Below are 23,440 nucleotides of genomic sequence, written 5' to 3'. Positions count from 1 at the left end.
CCCAAGGACTGTGTTTTGTGTGACCACTTTGTTTTGTTTGTTTTACTGTTTTGCCCAAAGGGCCATGTTTTACTTTTATGGACTCAATGTTGATTTATGCCACACTTTAATAAACCAACAATAAATTTAAAGAGACAGCATACCTGTGTCTATCTCCATGTGCAGTTGAGTGAGTGATCTACCACAGTGTCTAGCTTTTATTGTATTTTGGCCTGTAATAGCAATCTCGAGACAGGATAGCAGTCACTCTCAGGCCCTGGTGCTTTGAGATGGCCATACAATTACGACAGCTGTCGATTGATCGATCATTCAGTTGACCCCTGTCTCTCTCAACTCCCCCATACATATGAATGTTTAGCTCAGCCAATGTGTTTTCAATGAGAATAGAGAAAGCTGCTGTGGATAGCTCTGGCTGTGGTTTTCCTCTCAGGGCAAAAAGTGCCCAATTTTTATCCAACAAACCTATGATTGATCAAGGGAGACTTTGGAGGCTGCCTCACACATTAGAAGGCCAGCCAATCCCACTAGTGTCAGTAGGGTTGGCTTTAATCAAGTGGTTATGGGGGCATATGTGGAGCTTAAAATCCTCTCTGAAACATGTAAAGGCACAAGCATTAAAAATGTCACCTTCATGAAGGGAAAATTTAAGAAAAAAATGTAAGCTCACCCATCTGAAGATCCAAGGCATGAAGACTTGTGGTGCCATAAGAAAAATAATATCGAAGAAAAAAGACAATCCAGCTTCTGAAACTTCAGTGAAAAGCCAATATTTATTGAATGTATAAAAAGTCACAATACCAATACCATAAAAAAAAAAGATCTAGCAAACACATTTCAGACAACCGTCTTTAGTCATTGCATGTAATGTAATGCAGTTACTAAACTATGGTCTGAAACGCGTTTGCTAGATTTTTTTTTTACGGTATTTCGACTTTTTATACATTCAATAAATATTGTTTTTTAACTGAAGATTGAGAAGCTTTATTTCCTTTCTTCTTCGCTATCACCTTGTTGATGTTACAAATTTTTCTATATGTCCTAGGTGCTTCAATTAATGCTTCTGATTACAGTGTGATTTATTCCTTATCTGCAGTACTTAGAGCTCTATGACTGTGGTATATCCATGTAAAGAGGTAAAGCTTGGGTATCATATTCTTTTATTTTACTGGTGAAGTACTGAATATGCTTAAGATTTCCATTAAAAGAACCAAGTCTTAAGCATGTACTGTTTCCCCAGCAGTGTTAAAGAATCCCATCTACAAGTTCTACCGATTCCCTGCATCTGACAACAAGTGGATCTGTGTTCGGGAGCAGATGTCAGAAAGCATCATGTCTTTTTATATCCCAAAGCAACTGCTTAATCTCTACTTAAAAGAAGACACCAGAAGGTAAAAATACAAGAAGTGAGCATTGTCATGTTATTCACAGCGGAGAAATGATTAGCTACCAGAACATGTTCATATGTAATTGCATTGAAGTCAATACTAACAATAAGGCAAAATCTCCATATTCTGCCACAGCATACTGTCATGGCACACGGCACTGAAATGTATTGTTGACTGCTCCAATCCCAAGGTCACATTCTGTATTTTGGCAAGCACCACTTTAAAGTGCCTCTTCTCTGCCAGACTTTAATAGATCCAAATGAATCCAGGGAAAGCAGAAATACCCTGGATTAGGCTCATTTCTGTAGGTAAACAATTTTCCTCCCTGCCCGTCTGCCTATGTCTTATTGTTGTGAAGGAAAGAGGAATGCAGTGGATCCTGGGCGCAGCCGCTAACATAGGTTAATCCATTCGGTGAGTTTAAAAAACTTCCAATTTGTTGCAATGCGTTTTGTAGTAGAAACTGCTCCTTCCTTATGCCTGAAGGAGTAGGTTGTTGTCCGAAATGCGTTGCAATAAATGAGAAGTTTTTTTATACGTACCACCTAGATTAAACTCTGTTAGTGTCAGCGCCCGGGATCCACCGCATTCCTCTTTCCTTCACTTGTTATGTCCTCTATCCATTTGATATGAGTACAGCGGCCGGAGCAGCAGCCATGATTGGAATATACATCACTCCTTACGTAGTTGTGCCGCACCCAACCTGTTCAGGTCAGCGACCAACCCTCCAGCTTGTTGTCCACGGTTTTACACAAGGAGCGCCTCTCATTTTTTATCTCTCTACGTTTCAACCTTGTAATAAGTATTAGAATATACAATTTTCATACATATTTTTTTTTATTTCCAGTTCAAAATGCCCTTGAAGGCCATTTATAATAAGTGCAGAGTATATTGAACATACTTCATTATAAAAATGTATCTGCCTCTCCAGTAATGTGATATTACTCTGATGGGTTGTTAAAAGCTCCCGGCCAACTTATAGAAAACATTTATAGCTCTTAAAAATAAGGATCACATTAAAATAAATATATTCTAGTACTCATTGAATTTTTTTTCTCTGTATCAACTGCAAATAGCGCCCAGATGTGATCATCCATACTGGACCTCGATTCATCAAGACTCTAGTTTTTTGCAGGAGTCTTGATGAAGGGGCCGTTGAAATAAGATGCTCCAAATTCGTTGAGGCGTTTTCCTGTTAATGACTTTGACGCATCTTTCTGCTGCTGTACTCCAGTCATGGAATGGAGTCATAATAGCTGTATGAATAAATATCTGTCCTAATTTTCGCCACTTTTGTGGTGTAGATTATGTTGCATTTGTTTCCTGTACCTCTCCCCGCTAAGCTGCACCCACTTTTCAAAAGGTTGTTGAACGTGGTGTAAAAACCCCAAAAATCACAACATTTTTGCACAACTACATTTCAAACAGTTTTACTCCACATTCTGCCAGTAGCAGTTTTAGTGTCTTCATTATAGCCATTTAGTCTCTGCCTTCACCAATAGTGTAATTTGTATGTTTATTACCATGGTTCTTGATGTGGGACCACAAGTCCCAGCACTTGCTTCTAGTGATTTCATTTTGAGTTGTTTTCATTATTATATCCAAAGTTAATATTGACGTCAGGTATTATATTCTTTTACCTATGTCTCGTTTTTTTATTTGAACTGACCCCTGAGCCCATGATTCCATCTTTTATACCTATTTACGCGCTCTTGTTCTACTAACATGTATGCCTGGCCTGAGGACGGCCTCTGTCTTGTGCTGAAATGTGTAGCACTTTTCTTATTACATTTTTAATAAATTCTTTTGAACATCATACCTGCCTATCTGTCATGCCTAGCAGCGCAATATATCCTCCTTTTTTGTTTTTAAAATGTAACTAAAAATTTATAATTTTTTCATTTTTTATATGTTTTTGTTCTTTTAATTGCAATCTGGGTCCTGAGACCCCCAGCGATCTCTCAAGAATGCCCCAAGAAGTGCAGGGGCCCCCCCACGTCCTGCATTTTTCTTTTAATAATGGCAACTTGGAAAGTGATTCAGGGGTTAGAGAACTGAGGAAAGAGATATCTTGCTGATGTTACTTGTCCTGCCCTTGGGAATCAACTAATCCACTCTATGCTCTTATGCAAAGCAGGCAGTGTTATAACTCTATGGAAGGAGCTGCTAAGGAGTGACAGTATGATAAACACATTTGGTATAAATCTTAAACATTTTTGCGCATATTTTTAGATAAGTAATGCTCAGCCTATCTATAAAATATATTTATGTCACATAAAGGATTTACTTGCTATTAAACATCTTTAACAGCAAATAAAACTGCAGAAGCTGAATATCAGATTTACTATGCGGAAGCAACTCTACTTACATAGTCGTTACCTGGTTAGATGTCATGACAAATAGGACTGGGATCATTTTGCCTGGGACCCTCGTCAAACTCATTTGCATGAGCTGGAAGTTTTTGGATTGCTGATTGATCCAGCAGATGAAATAAGAAAAAAAATAAAAAAAGGTTATGGTTAGGGTTTATCTATTAATTTTAAAGGGAATCTGTTACCAGGTTTTTGCTACCTCATCTGAGAGTAGCATAATATAGGAAAAGAGACCCTAATTCCAATGATGTATCACTTACTTTACAGGGTGCAGCAGTTCTGACAGAGTTTTTATCTGTACTATATAGCAGAGCTCAGAAAGCTGCCCCCGCCCACACCAGGCTTGCTATGTACGTACATAATCTATTGACAGTGAGCTGCTTATCAGAAGAGGGGGCGGAGTCTGACCAGGTTTTACAGAAGCTGTAAGCCAGGCAGTAATAATCTGGTGATAAAACCTTCATTGTTTTGAAGCAGCCTAAAAAGTGACACATCGCTGAAATCAGTGTCTCAGCACCTACCTACCTGATTGTCACAGCTGACACCCGGTGCTATGTTAAGGGAGCGGTCCCGCACCGCTCCCGACACATTAACCCCCGCAATGCTGCGATCAAAGTCTATCGCAGCATTGTGGTGGCAAGGGGAGGTGATCGGGATACTCACCTCTCCTGCCGGCGTTCAGCGATGTCTGCCGCGGCTTTCCGGATGTTGCCATGATGACCCGACATCGTCATGACAACATCCGGGTCACCATAACAGCAAGAAGATATTTTGGTCATGCGCAGTGCATGACCAAAGTATCTTTTGCATCTGCAGCGTTGACAGCCTGTATAGCACAGGGATGGTGCTCCAGAATAAAAAAAAAAGTGAAAGTCCCATAGTGGAATAAAAGTAAAAAAAAGTGTTTAAAAATGAAAAAAAAATAATAATTGTAAAAATAATCCACCAAAAATAAAATATAATGTACCCATCAATAAATATTATTATGAAAAAAAACAAAGCAATGAAAGTAAACATATTTGGTATCGCCACATCTGGAACGACCTGACCTATAAAACTGTCCCACTTGTTAACCCCTTTAGTGAACACGGTAAAAAATAAAAAACGAAGCAAAAAATACTTTATCATACCGGCAAACAAAAAATGGAATAACACGAGATCAAAAAGACGAATCTAAATAAAAATGGTACCGCTAAAAACATCATCTTGTCCCGCAAAAAACAAGCTGCCATACAGCTCCATCAGCCGAAAAATAAAGTTATAGCTCTCAGAATAAAGCGATGCAAAAAAATAATTTTTTCTATAAAATAGTTTTTATTGTGTAAAAGCGCCAAATGAAAAATGATATAAATGTGGTATCGCTGTAAACGTAGTGACCCGAAGAAAAAAGCTGCCTTATCAATTTTACCACACGCGGAACAACATAAAAAACAAACAAAAAAAAAAAAACAATTCCTGAATTGTTGGTTTTTGTTTATTCTGTCTCCCAAAAATCGGAATAGAAAGCGATCAAAAAATGTCACGTGCCTGAAAATGCCACCAATAAAAACGTCAACTCATCCCGCAAAAAAAAAGCTGTCACATGACTCTGTTGACCAAAATATGGAAAAATTATAGCTCTCAAAATATGGCAATGCAAAAACTAGATTTTACAAAAAAATGCATCTTTTAGTGTGTGACAGCTGTCAATCATAAAAACCCGATATGATTCTGGTATCGCTGTAATCGCACCGACCCGAAGAATAAAGTCGTCTAATCACTTATACTGCATGAGGAACGGCGTAAAAAATAAACTCTAGGGTTAGGGCTGTGCTAGGGTTAGGGTTAGGGTTTGGATTTGTTTCAAAAGTAAAAAAAAAAAAAAAGATGACGATCTGGCAACTAGTGTTGAGCTTAAGTGCTCGCTACTTGAGTTTGCATCGGGTGCTCGGGTAGGCATTGAGTATCGCAGGTGCTCAAGTGACATGCTCGAGTCTCCACCCTATATGCTTCACGGCCAAAAAAAACCTTGCGGGGATTGCCTGCCATGCACGAGCGATCCCCGCATGTTTTTTTTGGGTGTCTAATAACCGTGAAACATGTGGACGGGGACTTGATCATGTCACTTGAGCACGCGCGATAAATGGTGCATACCTGAGTACCCGATGCAAACTAAAGTAGCGAGCACTTGCGCTCAAGACTAATGACAACTTATTCAATATGATGACCTAATGTTATCAAATTCTATGTCGCACCTCTGGGTTCAAAATGTTCACTATACCCCTTGATAAAATCCTTGAGCTGTCTAGTTTCCAAAATGGGGTCACTTGTGGGGGGTTTCCACTATTTTGGCACATAAGGGGCTCTCCAAATGCGACATGGCGTCCGCTCTCGATTCCAGCCAATTTTGCGTTCAACAAGTCACACAGTGCTCCTTCCCCTCTGAACTCTGCCGTGCGCCCAAACACTGTATTTTCCCCACATATGGAGTATTGGCATACTCAGGAGAAATTGCACAATAGTTTTTGGGGTCCATTTTCTGCTCTTACCCTTGTGAAAATAAAAAAATTGGGGCTAAAACATTTTTGTGGAAAAAGTTTGATTTTTTTATTTTCATGGCTCCATGTTATAAACTTCTTCAAAGCACTTGGGGGTTCAGGGTGCTCACCACACATCTAGATAAGTTCCCTGAGGGGTCTAGTTTCCAAGATGGTGTCACTTGTGCCTAAACAGTAGAAACCCGTTACATCAGGGACTCCCCAACCGCAACATGGCGTCCACTAATTATTCAAGCAAATTTTACATTCAAAAAGTCAAATGGCGCTCCTTCCCTTCCGAACTTTGCCGTGCGCCCAAACAGTGGTTTTCCCCCACATATGGGGTATCTGCTTACTCAGAAGAAATTGCACAACAAACTGCATGGTGCAATTTCTCCTGTTACCCTTATGAAAATGCAAAATTTTGGGCTGAAAAACATTTTTGTGGGAAAAATGTGAAAATTTTATTTTCACGGCTCAATATTATAAACTTCTGTGAAGCACCTGGGGGTTCAAGGTGCTCACCACACATCTAGATAAGTTCCCTGAGGGGTCTAGTTTCCAAGATGGTGTCACTTGTAACGGGTTTCTACTGTTTAGGCACATCAGGGACTCCCCAAACGCAACATGCCGTCCACTAATTATTCAAGCAAATTTTACATTCAAAAAGTCAAATGGCGCTCCTTCCCTTCCGAACCCTGCCATGTGCCCAAACAGTGGTTTTTCCCCACATATGATTGCACAACAAATTTTGAGGTCCATTTTTTCCTGTTAACCCTGCGAAAATAAAAAAAATTGGGTCTAAAGTAACATTTTTGTGAAAAAGTTAAATGTTCATTTTTTTCTTCCACATTCCAAAAATTCCTGTGAAGCACCTGAAGGGTTAATAAATTTCTTGAATGTGGTTTTGAGCACCTTGAGGGGTGCAGTTTTTAGAATGGTGTCACTTTTGGGTATTTTCTGTCATAAAGACCCCTCAAAGTGACTTCAAATAAGATGTGGTCCCTAAAAAAATGGTTTTGTAAATTTTGTTCGAAAAATGAGAAATTGCTGGTCAACTTTTAACCCTTATAGCTCCCTATCAAAAAAAATGTTGGTTCCAAAATTGTGCTGATGTAAAGTAGACATGTGGGAAATGTTATTTATTAACTATTTTGTGTGACATGTCTCTTTGATTTAAGGGCATAAAAATTCAAATTTTGAAAATTGCTAAATTTTCACCAAATTTCCGTTTTTTTCACAAATAAACGCAAGTGATATCGAAGAAATTTTACCACAATCATGAAGTACAATATGTCACGAAAAAACAGTCTCAGAATCAGGGGGATCCGTTGAAGCGTTCCAGAAGTATTACCTCATAAAGTGGCACTGGTCAGAATTGTAAATATTGGCCTGGTCATTAACGTGCAAACCACCTTGGACCTTGGGTTGTTAAGGGGTTAAAGCTCTCCATTTAAAGTAGTGCCCCAAGTTCAAATAAAATGTCAGTCTTTTTGGCAGTGGAAATTAACTATCATAAATTCTAAGATGTAGTATAGTCATATATAAAGGTTAAAGATATCCTGAAAAAAAAATTATTGAAACTCTGGAAAACAGCACAGTCAATGCAGTTAAACAGCAACAGATAAAATATGGAGTAGTTCTAATGCACAAGGGTACTTGATTGTCATCAGCTCATAGTGAGTACATAATGTATAAAAGATATTACTTTAAAACGCCTGACGCGCGTTTCGCCCCATTGAAAAAACCTCAGCTAAACGTTTTAATGAATTTGATGCATCTTCCACCACTTAAAATTCATAGCAGTCAATTTCTGGTGTACACTTCTGTTGTACTATACACCATTTTTGTGGTGTAAATTATGATGAATTTGGTGTGCATGCTCAGTCAGGCCCATCCCAGTAGACCTCCACGCTTTTCAAAAGTTGCAGATGTGACTGGCTCCACATATCAGTCTGGAGCAGGAGCAGCCTGCTATTAACATACTCTTGGCTGGTCCTTAAATTGGACCCAAGTAGTGAATACTGTGATTTTTTTCCTCACTGACCGTTGGTTCGTGTGGAAAATCGACCATGTGCACTAGATATAACAGGTGTGCGTGCTCTCCATGCGTGGTCCGTGGTGCACACGGCCATGTAATATGCTACTCCTGATGAGCCTTTGACCTTTATATACAGTTTTTGGAGCTAAAGAAATCTTAGGCCATATTCACACATTGAGTATTTGGTCAGTATTTTGCATTTGTATCTGTAAGCCCAAAACCAGCAGTGGGTGATGAATACAGAAGTGGTGATGTGCTTCTCTTATATTTTTCCTCTGTTCCACTTATGGTTTTGGTTTACAAATACTGATGTAAAATACTGACCAAATTCTGAGTGTGTGAACGTGGCCTTACAGTCTGCATCTACTCAGCCTTGATTCGCTCTACCCCCTGCTTCTTTTACAACAGTAAAATGCATGTTTTTAATGCTCAAAATGCCTCACTTCTTGCTTAGTACGAATTTTGGGAAAAAAAAAACAAAGATATATGTTCAGCATTCAGAGTTTTGCTGTGCTGCACATTTCAAGCATTTTTAAAAAGTTGATTTTCCCTGAAGGTAACAATGAATCACTTGATCTTAATTGCTTCTTGTGCTTTGGAGCAGATAATGTATTACTGCTGAATATTACAGTTTAGTTTTGTCGTATTCTCTATACACAGACATATTTGGGTGTATTTACTTTTTATCTTTAGTGAGTACAAAGATTCTTTTACAAAAGAGACTGTTAGTTGTGAATCAGATGTTCACTACTATATCACAAAGCAAAATCAAATTGTTCCTCCATCCCATATTTGATATCAGTTTTATACAACTAGCAATTAAAGGGGTGTTCCCATCTCCAAGATCCTATCCCAATATGTAGTAGAAGTAATAATAATATTAGCAAATACCTCTAATGAGAAATGTAGTATAATTCTTCTGATTAGCTATGTCACTTACCTCATGTGCAGGGCATTATAGTAGCTTAGGTATCCATGGTTACGACCACTCAGTGCCAGTTAGTTAATTGTTATGGATGCCTAAGCTACTGCAATGCCCTGCACATGAGGTAAGTGACATAGTTAATCAGAAGAGCTGTACTACATTTCTAATTGGAGGTATTTGCTAATATTATTACTATACCTACTACATATTGGGATAGCACTTTGGAGATGGGAATACCCCTTTAATCACAGTACAGTTTATCTTTAATTAGGGAATATCTCCCATCATCACCTTGATGATTCAGGATTTGTTTAAAGAGAACTTGTCAGAAGTCTTTTTTTATTTCTAAGCCATCACCATTAGTGTTAGATTGGTTCATATGCTTTATAAAGGTGCCATTCTTTGTAAAAGTAGTTGCAGGATTTTTGGGGAAAACACTTTTTAATTCCCACACATGTCATATGTTCATTACCTTGCTGAAGACGTTTAGGAGAAGAGTCAAACTAGCCATGCTCGAAACCTTCTAAGTCTCATGTATACGGGTTGTCCAGTGTAAAAAAGTTATCCCCTATCCACAAGATAAGTGATAACGTCTAGATCGGTGGTGGTCTGACAACAAGACACGTTTACCCTCGTTAGGATGGAGCGGAGCCGCAGTGCACATGTGTGGAAGCCGACTCACTTTTTCTCTATGGTGTTCTCCGAATAAGGCAAGGGCTGCAGTGTTTTCAGAAGAACCTGGGAAAAAACACTCTGCAGCATCAACTTGTGCACCCAGTCTCAGAAGTTTTCTCTGTGTTTGTCCAACACCTTGTTCTTGGATTGCAAATACTTTACTGGTCGAAAATACTGACCTACTGACCAAAATACTACCATGTGAACGAGACCTATAGTTGTAATCACACATGGGGTTTTGTTATAGTTCTTTTTAAGCCAAACACAAAAGTGCATGCAAAGGTTAGAAGAATTATCACAGTTTACTTTATACATTTCCTTCTTTTTCTTCCACGCCTGGCTTGGCTCAAAAGACCGAAGAATTATATTGGTATGGTTATACTTCTCTCATAGCGCCTGTCATGGTACAAGTCCTAGCTTAAGGGCTCACTCACAGGAGTGTATAACACGGCTGAGTGCTATCCGATGTTTTATTGGACCAATTTTATTGTATGGGGCAGTGCAGATCTGCTTTTTTTCATGACGATTTGGCATGAGAAAAAAAAAAATAAATCGCAGCATGTTACGAGTGGCTCCAGAATTCAGATCACACGCATCCATACAAGTCTACGGGTACGGGTTAAACATCGGACTGCACTCTGATGCCATTCAAGTGCAGTCCGACATCCGCATACTCAGACAATGAAGAAGATGGAGAAATTAAGTTCTCCTTTTTCTCCACACCTGTGATATGATTCTCTTATGCGAGCGAATCAGATCACACAAAGGGACACTCGGCTCAATCTCTGACAGAGTTTGAGCCTAGTGTCACTAACATAATCGTCCCTTTCTCGTATGAGAGAATCATCGCTTGTGTGACTCCTAATAGTACCTTATGAGTCAGTTCTGACTTTGGCTAAAAAAGTTGAGTGCAAAACTTCAATGATGCTTTTCCAAAACAACACTTGGGATGATTTACTATTGTGAGTGCACCTTGACTTTGGTCAAAAAATATGCCAAACTTTGCTTCATTTTAGTGAAATATGTTGCATCTAATTTTAGAACTATTATGTGTTTAAAACACAGTTTTGCTAAAAAATCTACAACAAAAAAAATCATAGAAAAATAATTGGGTTAAGTTTTTATTTTACAAGGCTTTTATACAATTTGATGCAGATGTTAGTTTTGGAAATGAAAATTTACAGGGTGATTCCATAGTTTTTTCCTCAGAATTGAGTGATTCCAAAATTTTTCCCTCTGCTTGATCTGCAAAAAATTACCCTTACTGAGTACCACATTTTTTTTCTTGATTTCCTTTAATGTTTCTTAAAGCCATAAAGTTGCAATTTGAAATGACTTTAGTTTTGTGCCAAGTCTGTGATCTGCTTTTTTTCAACAACATTAAACAACTGAATGAACATCCTCCGAGCCCGGTGAGTCCATAATTTTTGCCAGGGGTTGTATATGTGGCGTTTGTTTTTTCCAAATACTCACATATACAGTAGGACAATTTTCTAGCTAAAACGCCCAGATGGAAAAAGCAACACTACATGCAACATTGGCTTGTTTTACCATGGAAATCAATAAGGAACTTATTTAAAGAATGCTTAGATAAATGATTATTTCTTGTGGATTTTGGAGCAGAATCCATTCTAAAAATCTACGAAGCAAAACCTTGCATGGATTGGCTCCTGAAATGTTCAATGCTTAGCTAATCTTTTGTTTGAAAAGTAAAAAAATGAATAATCTGCTATGGATAAAACCTCATGAATGAAGTCAGCATGCACTTTTTGCTCCCTGCTTTGAAGTCTGTCTGGTTTTATATACAGTTGTGTGGCAGCTATTTGTCTGTCGGCTATAAAGATGTCCTACATGTCAAATAACTCTGCTGCTGCACGTTACTCTCCGGCCGCCGCTTGACACGGTTTTTTCTGATAAATTGTAAATACTTTATTTTCCTCCAAGGCTTAAGTAATCATCAAATTAATCATGTGCTCATTCTCTCCCAAGACAAGAGCACTCTTTAATCTAAAACATGTGGGTAATTAGTAGTTACTTCTGAGGACAATGGAAGAGAAATCTATGTAAATTGTAGATGTGATAATTATTGTATTATGTATGTGGTGTTGGCACATAGGACATTAAAAAGAGAGAGAACCAACTGTTTTCTATGGCTTCAGATTTTGAACATTACCATTCTAATTAATCTTGATGTAGTAGACGTGTCTCATTGCAGAAGCAAATATTTGTGTGAACAAGCGCTGTATGGAGACACCTAGGCTGATTATGAATGTTTTTTTCAGCTCGTGCCAGTTTTAGTGCTCCATTTATGATTGCTTAGGTCCTCACTACCCCAACCTTCATTTGTTTTGTTCAGTTGTAAGTGGAAAGAGCAGGATTGGCTCATGATATATTTTTCTGCAATTCAAATGCATATACTTTATTTTTAGATTTTTAGAGCTTAAGAGGTAAAATTTTTTCTTTACAAAGAATCTGTCTAGGCTTTTCCTATGTAATCTGAGAGAACCATAATATAAGAGTCGAGACCCTGATTACAGGGATGTGTCACTTTCTAGGCTGTGTTTTGCTATTGCAATACAATCAGTGGTTTATCAGCAGGAGATTATCACTACAGGACAACTGGCCTTGTGCCTCCTAGTCCACCCATACCCCCACTACTGATTAGCAGCTCTGTCACTATACAATATACACAGAAAGCTATGGTGTGGGTGGCGTTATACACAGAACAACAACTCAGTTCTCGTCAATATGTATTAGAGAAAACTGTTACTCTATCATAACTGCTTCACCCAGTAACAGTAAACTAAGTGATACATCACTGGGATTAGGGTCTCTGTCCCTACATCATGCTGCTGTCAGATTACATAGCAAAAAACCTGCTGACAGATTTAATTGAGGGTAGGTTCACACAAGCTTTTAAAAAATCATTCAGCGTTTCATCCAGAAAACTCCAGTGATTGTTTTTCTCACTTGTCATCTGTGTACAGTCAGTTTTTTACAGCAGAAGCTATTAATCATTTACAGTTTACTATGTTACAGAATTGCAATGTATCCGGAAAAAAAGCGGATTCTATACTGAGGCTCCGTATGACATCTGATTTATTTATTTTTATAGACTTGAGTGGGTGAGTCTCATCTGATTTACAGAAGAAACTAGTGCAAGCTGCAATTTTTTTCACACGCAGATACGGTCAGGAAAAAAATTAAGTAAAAAAAATCGCTCATCTGTACTGCCCTATTGAATAACATCGGTCCAAGTGCTGAACGTTTTTTTATGGAAAGCACTCGGACCAAAAATACAGTCGTGTGAATGATCCCTTAAGGAGAGCATCAAACTGGCATGGTGAGTCCTATAATCCATGCAATGCTCCCCTGGCAGTGCCATCTCTTATAGGTGGGACCAGAGACCATGTTCTTTTCCTCTTCCTCTGTGACAAGGCTATTTGCATATTATTTGCATATGACGCGCCCCCTGGGCCATGTTTGGGGAATACCCGGAGCCGGATCCGTTGGGGGAGGTAGTCCTCGTGGCGGTGACCCGGTCCGTGCCCAGGGTGTCAAACTAAGTGGCGATGTTTTTAGTGGCAGATGTGATATTGTTCGACTACGCCACCCGTTGAATGCGGTTACGAAACCGCCGCTGCAGGGCAGACCGCTGAGGCCGGTGGTACAGTTGTGCAGCGTGGGTAGTATAACCCCCAATGGGAGGGGTATGGCCTCAGGGCAGCGGACGTGGATGATGGGGATGGTAGAATTGCACGCAGGCACCAGGAACCACTCAGAGACGGTGCGGTGTAGTTCAGGGTCTTTACTGGTGACAAAGATAGACCCTCCCGGGAGTACTGGCTAGCGGTCGGGGTCTGGTCAGTCCGTGAGCAGACAGGATCTCCCCTGGCCAGGCGGAGTTGTAGGCCTCCCCAACTAACTGTACTCTTCTTGGCTACCTTGCTAGAAGTGGGTAAAAGTAGCCCACGTCCCTGAGTGTACCGCGTGGTGCTCACCCGTATGGCCGGTGACTCGGGGCCTTCTGGTAGCCTCCGCTCCACGACGGCGGTGCTGGTCCCTTGCGTGTGACCGTGCCTTCGGGTTTCTTGGCCAGAGGACCTGAAATCCCCTGCCGGTCGGTTTCTGCTGCTGGGTATGGAACAGTCCCCACAGCCTCGGACTCCGTGTCCGGTGAGATCTCTTCAGCCAAGGCGAGCTATCTAGCTTCCAGCCTCTGGCACTCACTCCTGCTCCTACAGAGCTCCTGTTGTCACTTTCCCTGCAACTGCTCCACACCAGACCAGATTATGTCTCTGTCTCTGTCTGTGTTCTTTTCTAACCCCACCTCAGCCCCAGTTTATATAGGGGAAGTTCTTCCCCTCCCAGGACTGGGCAGGAGGTGTGGCATGCTTAGGATTCCTGACCAGGAGACCTCCCACCTGCTCACAGACGTAATATTGCTATTACTGTGGTAACCAGACCCCTGGGGTTCCACACATATATGTTTGTTAGTCATATTAAGTCATTTTAATCTGTTTTATTAACATTATTGATAACTTTTGTACCTAATTTATTCACTGCTTTCATAAAAGAAATTAAACAAATAAATGTTTAAATTTGGCATACATAGGGGCAGGACACGTTCTTTAGATGCCTATGACCGGGCTTAGAGTTTGCCTCAGTTCCAAATTCTGCAAGTTCAGTAAAAGGATACATTACCTGGACAATGAAAATCTCAATTTCAAGCCTTACCAGGTGAGGTTGATCCTCTAAGCCCCAGGTCCAAGTGGGCACACTGACCCTGGGCGTTGATGCAGCAAGCTGGAAAGCACATGGGCCGCGAGGACTTGGCACACTCTGGAATCTCAGGGCCATCAGCAGGACGGAGGGAAAACACAGTATGCACAGAAGGTGGAGCACACCAAACACAGAGGTCTAAAAACTCAATTCCAAGACACAGGTGTGTGTCAATGAGCCTTAAATAGGTCTAGGGAGAAGATGTCATTGATCCATGCGGGGCAACTTGCAAAACCTGACGTGAAGCACAACAGAGGGCAGGGGAAGGGACAAAGTCTAGGATACCCGGAACAAGTGTGTATTGCTCAACATTATCAGCTGCTTGGATACAGTGTTCAGTTTATTAAAAAAATCTAAAAGGTATAACATTGAGGTTTTTTTTGTTCAATTAATTGCATCCCCAAATGTAGCAGCACCAAAATTTGCTCCAGGGGTCATCCTTTATATTTTTTACTTTGAACACATATGTGTACTATCATATTACACATTGTATTTTTCATTCCACATTATTGTTACTTGTGTTCTTTGAAAAAAGCAGATATGGCAACTATAGGTAATGTTGTCCAAACTCCCTAGGGTAAGTGTGTATGTATATGTATATATATATATACATATACACACACACACACACACACACACACATACATACATACATACATACATACATACATACATACATACATACATACATACATACATACATACATACATACATACACACATACATACATACACACATATATATATATATATACAGAATGGGATACCATAAAACTTAATTTTTAATAAGCTGTAATAAAAATACTCAAACACACAAGTAATTAGTAAAAAAGCATTTCAAACTTATAACACACAAAGAAAGTGCCCACCACAATAACAGTGCAGGTATTAAAAATTGGGAAGATCTCACCCGTGTCTTTGGAGATCGCCCATAGAGGACCGCGCTGGAGGAAGAGGAAGGGAAAATGTCTGTCCCTATTATCCCCTGTCATGCCCCATGTGAAGGACTCCCGCACTAACAAGGGCAGTTGCCAAGTGACGCCCTAATACTAATGAACTCCAAAAATTCCCTATGCATTTCGGTCTTATTGCATAGGCCTCATCAGGGGAGACTGTGACAAGGGGTAAGAATATACAGTATGTGAAAAAAAACATGAATTGATTAGTTAAGTGGCACTAAATACTCAAAAGAGTATTAGGTATTTCGCCTAACGTGTACTTCATTTTTTGTAACAATTTCAAGGATGCCAACACTTTCAGCCATGACTGTATGCCCTATTATTATAACCAGCAGACATATAAAAAGAAAACTTTACAAAACAACGAAGAAACCTCCAACAAACTAAAAATGGCCATCCACATTGAATAATAGTAGGCTGATGGCTGTTAAACGAAAAATCATCTGATGAGTTGTTAAGTCAACATAACCATCCACATTTTTGCTAATATTGTAATATACCGTTGCTTAACCCCTTAAGCCCCGAGGGTGGTTTGCACGTTAATGACCGGGCCAATTTTTACAATTCTAACCACTGTCACTTTATGAGGTAATTACTCTGGAACGCTTCAACGGATCCCCCTGATTCTGAGATTGTTTTTTCGAGACATATTGTACTTCATGATTGTGGAAAAATTTCTTCGATATCACTTGCGTTTATTTGTGAAAAAAACGGAAATTTGGCGAAAATTTTGAAAATTTTGCAATTTTCAAAATTTGAATTTTTAAGCCCTGAAATCCGAGCGATATGTCACACAAAAGAGTTAATAAATAACATTTCCCACATGTCTACTTTACATCAGCACAATTTTGGAACCAAAATTTTTTTTTGTTAGGGAGCTATAAGGGTTAAAAGTTGACCAGCGATTTCTCATTTTTCCAACAAAATTTACAAAACCATTTTTTTAGGGACCTCATCACATTTGAAGTCACTTTGAGAGGTCTTTATGACAGAAAATACCCAAAAGTGACACCATTCTAAAAACTGCACCCCTCAAGGTGCTCAAAAACACATTCAAGAACTTTATTAACCCTTCAGGTGCTTCATAGGAATTTTTTGAATGTGGAAGAAAAAAATGAACATTTAACTTTTTTCACAAAAATGTTACTTTAGACCCAATTTTTTTTATTTTCACAGGGGTAACAAGAAAAAATGGACCGCAAAATTTGTTGTGCAATTTCCCCTGGGCACGCAGATACCCAATATTTGGGGAAAAACACTGTTTGGGCGAACTGTAGGGCTCGGAAGGGAAGGAGCGCCATTTGACTTTTTGATTGTAAAATTTGCTTGAATAATTAGCGGACACCATGTTGCGTTTAGAGAGCCCCTGTGTGCCCAAACATTGGAGCTCCCCCACAAGTGACCCCATTTTGGAAACTAGACCCCCCAAGGCACCTTTCTAGATGCATAGTGAGCACTTGGAACCCCCAGGTGCTTCACAAATTGATTCGTAATAATGAAAAAGTGAAAAAAAAAAACACTTTTCATTTTTACGAATCAATTTGTGAAGCACCTAGGGGTTCCAAGTGCTCACTATGCATCTAGATAGGTGCCTTGGGGGGTCTAGTTTCCAAAATGGGGTCACTTGTGGGGGAGCTCCAATGTTTGGGCACACAGGGACTCTCTAAATGCAACATGGTATCGGCTAACAAATTGAATGGAAAATCGGCTCAAATTGTTAGCGTACACCACATTGCGTTTGGAGAGCCCCTCTGTGCCCAAACTTTAGAGCTCCCCCACAAGTGACCCCATTTTGGAAACTAGACCCCCCAAGGCACCTTTCTAGATGCATAGTGAGCACTTGGAACCCCCAGGTGCTTCACAAATTGATTCGTAATAATGAAAAAGTGAAAAAAAAAACACTTTTTCATTTTTATGAATCAATTTGTGAAGCACCTGGGGATTCCAAGTGCTCACTATGCATCTAGATAGGTGCCTTGGGGTGTTTAGTTTCCAAAATGGGGTCACTTGTGGGGGAGCTCCAATGTTTGGGCACACAGGGGCTCTCCAAACGCAACATGGCGTCCGCTAACAATTTGAGCCGATTTTCCATTCAATTTGTTAGCGGACACCATGTCGCGTTTGGAGAGCCCGTGATGTGCCTAAACAGTGGAGCTCCCCCACAAGTGTCCCCATTTTGGAAACTATACCCCTCAAGGATTTTATTAAGGTGTATAGTGAACATTTTGAACCCAGAGGTACGGCACAGAATTTGTTTACATTAGGTCATCATATTGAATAAGTTGTCATTATTCTTGAGCGCAAGTGCTCTCTACTTGAGTTTGCATCGGGTACTCAGGTATGCACCATGTACAGCGTGTGCTCGAGTGACATGCTCGAGTCCCTGCTCCGCATGTTTCACGGTTATTAGACACCCAAAAAAAAACATGCGGGGATCGCTCGTGCATGGCAGGCAATCCCCGCAAAGTTTTTTTGGCCGCGAAGCATATGGGGCAGAGACTCGAGCATGTCACTCAAATACCCACGATACTCAATGCATACCAGAGCACCCGATGCAAACTCAAGTAGCGAGCACTTGCTCTCAACACTAGTCGCCATATCGTCATCTTTTTTTCTTACTTTTGAAAAAAATCCCAACCCCAGCCCTAGCCCTAGCACAACCCTAGCCCTAGCCCTAGCCCAACCCTAGCCCTAGCCCAACCCTAGCCCCAGCACAACCCTAGCCCCAGCACAACCCTAGCCCCAGCACAACCCTAGCCCCAAACCCAGCCCTAACCCTAGCCCAATCCTAACCCAAGAGTTTATTTTTGACGCCGTTCCTTGTGCGGTATAAGTGATTAGACGACTTTATTCTTCGGGTCGGTGTGATTACAGCAATGCCAGAATCATATGGGGTTTTTATGACTGACAGCTGTCACACACTAAAAGACGCATTTTTTGTAAAATCTAGTTTTTGCATCGCCATATTTTGAGAGCTATAATTTTTCCAGATTTTGGCAGACAGTCATGTGACGGCTCGTTTTTTGCGGGATGACTTGACGTTGTTATTGGTGCCATTTTCAGGCACGTGACATTTTTTGATCGCTTTCTATTCCGATTTTTGGGAGGCAGAATAAACAAAAACCAACAATTCAGGAATTGTTTTTTTTTATTATTATTCTGTTCCGCGTGTGGTAAAAGTGATGAGGTAGCTTTATTCTTCGGGTCAGTACGTTTACAGCGGTACCACATTTGTATCATTTTTCTATGTTTTGGCGCTTATACACAATAAAAGCTATTTTATAGAAAAAAATATTTTTTAGTATCTCTTTATTCTGAGAGCTATAACTTTTTTATTTTTCGGCTGATGGAGCTGTATGGCAGCTTGTTTTTTGCGGGACGAGATGACGTTTTCAGCGGTATAATTTTTATTTATATGCGTCTTTTTGATCGCGTGTTATTCCACTTTTTGTTTGGCGGTATGGTGATAAAGCATTGTTTTTTGCTTCGTTTTTTTTTTTTTTTTACCGTGTTCACTGAAGGGGTTAACTAGTGGGACAGTTTTATAGGTCAGGTTGTTCCGGACGCGGCGATACCAAATATGTGTACTTTTATTGTTTTTTTTTTATTTTTTTTATAATAATATTTATTGATGGGTACATTATATTTTTATTTTTGGTGTATTTTTTTTATTTTTTTATAATATTTTTGCACTTTTTTTTTTTTTTTTTTTCCCACTTTCACACAGTTTATACACTTTATTACTTTGTCCCACTCTGGGACTTTCACTTTTTTTTTTCTGATCGCCTGCATGGCACAGGAATGGAGCACCATCCCTATGCCATGAAGGCTGTCAGAAGTGCACAGTGTGAAGATTGCTTGGAGATGCACTGCGCATGTCCAAGCAATCTTCCTGCTCTCTGGTGACCCGGATGTTGTCATGACGACATCGGGTCGTCATGGCAACACCCGGGAAGCCTTTGCAGACTGCGCTGGAAGCCGGAAGAGGAGGTGAGTATCGCCGATCACCTCCCCTTGCCCCCGCAATGCCGCGATCGACTTCGATCGCAGCATCGCGGGGGTTAATGTGCTGGGAGCGGTGCAGGACCGCTCCCTGCACATAGTACCGGGTGTCAGCTGTGACAATCAGCTGACACCCGGCGGCGATCGCGCCCGCACAGCCTGTGTGCGCGCGCGATCGCGATGACGTACTAATACGGGTCTGGCTCTTAAGTCCCAGGGCACAGACGCGTATTAGTACGTCAGATGTTAAGGGGTTAAAGGGAATTTATCAGCAGATTTTTGCTATTTAATCTGAGAATAGAAAAATATAGAGCAAGTAAACCTGATTTTAACAATGTATTACTTTTTTTACTGGGTGCAGCAGATGGAGACACCCAGAGCTTTTCGGCTCTGCTTTTAGATGCACCATGAAGCAGAGCTGAGAAAGCTAACCCCGCCCACACCCGCCTCTCTATGTACATTGTCTATTGACAGTGAGCGTCTTATCACAGGAGGAGCTGTGGTTGGCCTAGGGCTCACATGCTGCTGTAGTCCACCAGTGATTATCTCCTAGTGATTAAAACCTTCAATATAAGTAAACAACAGCACACAGCCTAAAACTGACACATGGTTGAATTCAGTGTCTCAGCTGCTACCTCATGCTGTCCTCAGATTACATAGCCTGATGACAGCTTCTTTTTAAACTGGCCATACATGTATAATGACACTGAGTGAAGGGTGATCTTTTTGTCAACTTTCTGGCATTATTCGGAGACTGATTTCTCATGTTTGTGGACTGACAAATATCAGATCAAAATCTTAAACATGTCTAACTTCTTCCTAGATGATCATTGGTCGGCTGAAACAATAATTGTTATATTTCATCTAACAATCATTTTGGTTTGATATTTATCTTTTTGAACAATGAATCTAATGTATATGGCCTCCTTTAGCTATAGTTAATATTATTTAGGCTGTTCATGTTGGAAAACCTAGACCCTATTCTTAGCGCCCTGAATATTTTCCTTCAGGCCCCTTATACTGATTTAGAAAGAAGAGGTAGGAGTAGTCAGCAGGGATCAGGCCTTTAGTTACAGTTCTGGATAGTAATTGCTTTAACACAGTTGTGCAGTAGTTTCTGAGTCACTAAATAATAAATCGCACAAAAAGACAAAGCTTTTAAGTCTGTTTTTTTTATTTATTTCAAGAGAGCCCAAGGCTTGTTAGTTTAATAAAATAGTTACCTTGTAATAATAAGCGCTGTTCACTCTGTGGTCAAAAATGACATTAGCTGCAAAATAATAGATACTTTTTGTGTCTTAATTACGGTATATCTTATTGAAGTCAGTTGAGCCTCATAAGAAAAATTTAAGGTGAACTACTCAATTTTGATTTCCACAAATGAACTGAGACTGTTTAACTTCAATAATGCTTAGAGCACTTGATTTGTTTGAATTATGTATAACACTGCTCTTCCATAGCTGCTGAATTCAAAGGCTTCCGCTTTATATCAGTAAATCTCCCAAGACACGATTAATCCTTCTTTTAATCTATATTGCTCCAAAGTTTACAGCTGACTAATTGTGTAATATAGCTATCTGATAATATGAAAAATGTTCTGTTTCAGAGATCTAAATCCATTCTTTTCTGTTACTTAGACATAAAGTTTAATTATCAAATCAACATGCTTGAAGCTACCACTAGTGGGAGCTAAAGAGCTTACCAAAGACATTTATAGTGGAGAAAATAAGTATTTGATACACTGCCGATTTTGCAAGTTTTCCCACCTACAAAGAATGGAGAGGTCTGTAATTTTTATCGTAGGGAATGGAGAGGTCTGTAATTTTTATCGTAGGTGCACTTCAACTGTGAGAGACAGAATCTAAAAATAAAAACCAGAAAATCATATTGTAGGATTTTTAAATGATTAAATTGCATTTTATTGCATGAAATAAGTATTTGATCACCTACCAACCAGCAAGAGTTTTGTCTCTTTGTCTCTCACAGATCTGTTAGTTTTTCTTTAAGAAGCCTTCCTACTTTGCACTCATTACCTGTATTAATTGCCCCTGTTTGAACTCGTTACCTGTATAAAAGTCCACACAATCAATCACACTCCAACCTCTTAACCATGGCCAAGACCAAAGAGCTATCTAAAGGCACAGATACAAAATTTTAGACTTGCACAAGGCTGGGAGGGGGCTACAGGACAATAGGCAAGCAGCTTGGTGAGAAGGCAACAACTTTTGGCACCATTATTAGAAAATGGAAGAAATACAAGATGACTGTCAATCTTCCTTGGTCTGGGGTTCCATGCAGGATCTCGCCTCATGGGGTAAGGATGATTCTGAGAAAGGTCTGGAATCAGCCCAGAGCTACACAGGAGGACCTGGTCAATGACCTGAAGAGAGCTGGGACCACAGTCTCAAATATTACCGTTAGTAACACACTACGCTGTCATGGATTAAAATTCTGCAGGGCACGCAAGGTCCCTCTGCTCACACCAGCACATGTCCAGGTCTATTTAAGTTCGCCAATGACCATATGTATGATCCAGAGGAGGCATGGGAGAAGGTCATGTGGTCAGATCAGACCAAAATAGAACTTTTTCGTATTAACTCCACTCGCAGTGTTTGGAAGAAGTAAAAGGACACCAAGAACACCGTCCCAACCATGAAGCATGGTGGGGGAAACATCATACTTTGGGGGTGCTTTTCTGAAAAGGGGACAAGATGACTGCACCATATTGAAGGGAGGATGGATGGAGTCGTATATCGTGAGATTTTGGCCAACAAACTCCTTCCTTCAGTAAGAGCATTGAAGATGGGTCATGGCTGGGTCTTCCAGCATGACAATGACCCGAAACATACAGCCAGGGAAGCTAAGGAGTTGCTTCGTAAAAAGCATTTCAAGTTCCTGGAGCCTCAAAACCTGAAAGATTTGGAGAAGATCTGTATGGGGGAGTGGGTCAAAATCCCTGCTGCAGTGTGTGCAAACTTGGTCAAGAACTACAGGAAACGTCTGTAATGCAAGCAAAGGTTTCTGTACCAAATATTAAGTTCTGTTTTTCTAATGTATCAAATACTTATTTCATGCAATAATATGCAAATAAATTATGTAAAAATCATACAATGTGATTTTCTCAATTTTTTTTTTTAAGATTCTGTCTCTCACAGTTGAAGTGTACCTATGATGAAAATTACGGACCTCTCCATTCTTTGTATGTGAAAACTTGCAAAATCGGCAGTGTATCAAATACTTATTTTCTTCACTGTAGGGATATTTATAAAACCACTCCCATCAAAGTTTTTATCCTCTTAATATATTGCAGTCATCATATTACATAGTGTACTTACAATTGCTCATTTTTCCTTTTTGCTAAGCTAATTCTTCTCTTTTCTCTGTTCTAAGTAGAAACAGGAAATCTCTTTTTCCTGCATTTGTCATTCCCCTCTTCAACTCCCACCCAGCTGCTTTGCTCTTCCTGGGAGTTTTGCAGTGATTTATGACTCATGCAAGAAATAGAGACTCCCTGTTTCTACATAATAATAATTTTTATTTCTATAGCACCGACATATTCCACAGCACTTTACATTACAGAGGGTACTTGTACAGACCATAAAGACATTACAAACTAACACATAATTCAAGAGGAGTGAGGGACCTGCTTGCAAGCTTACAATCTATGAGAAAATAAGGGAGACTTGTTTGATGTGGGGATTGAAGGAAAGAACGGAGTCAAATATAACCCCAAGACAGTGGGTGTGCTGCAGGGGAGTAATAGTAGAACCACACACGGAAATG

The 23,440-nt window shown here is 39.9% G+C and overlaps 1 protein-coding gene across 16 annotated transcripts in view; it reads left to right on the top strand.

Annotated features, from left to right (window-relative positions):
• The window catches only part of INPP4B (inositol polyphosphate-4-phosphatase type II B), a 911,138-nt gene that overhangs the window by 657,496 nt on the left and 230,202 nt on the right, over positions 1-23,440 (top strand). For 12 of the 16 annotated variants that reach the window (XM_073642173.1, XM_073642153.1, XM_073642224.1 and 9 more), the window contains one exon: positions 1,238-1,388. In XM_073642173.1, coding sequence (XP_073498274.1) covers positions 1,238-1,388 — 151 coding nt within the window. The remainder of the gene's footprint in view (positions 1-1,237; positions 1,389-23,440) is intronic. The other 4 variants (XM_073642182.1, XM_073642215.1, XM_073642164.1 and 1 more) reach the window with 1 other exon arrangement.

This window comes from Phyllobates terribilis, unplaced genomic scaffold, assembly GCF_046119375.1.
Source record: "Phyllobates terribilis strain yellow unplaced genomic scaffold, ASM4611937v1 Scaffold_1__5_contigs__length_1240528914, whole genome shotgun sequence".
Lineage (NCBI taxonomy): Eukaryota > Metazoa > Chordata > Amphibia > Anura > Dendrobatidae > Phyllobates > Phyllobates terribilis.
The sequence above is the reverse complement of the archived record's forward strand: the minus strand, read 5'-3'. Positions and strand labels throughout refer to the sequence as shown.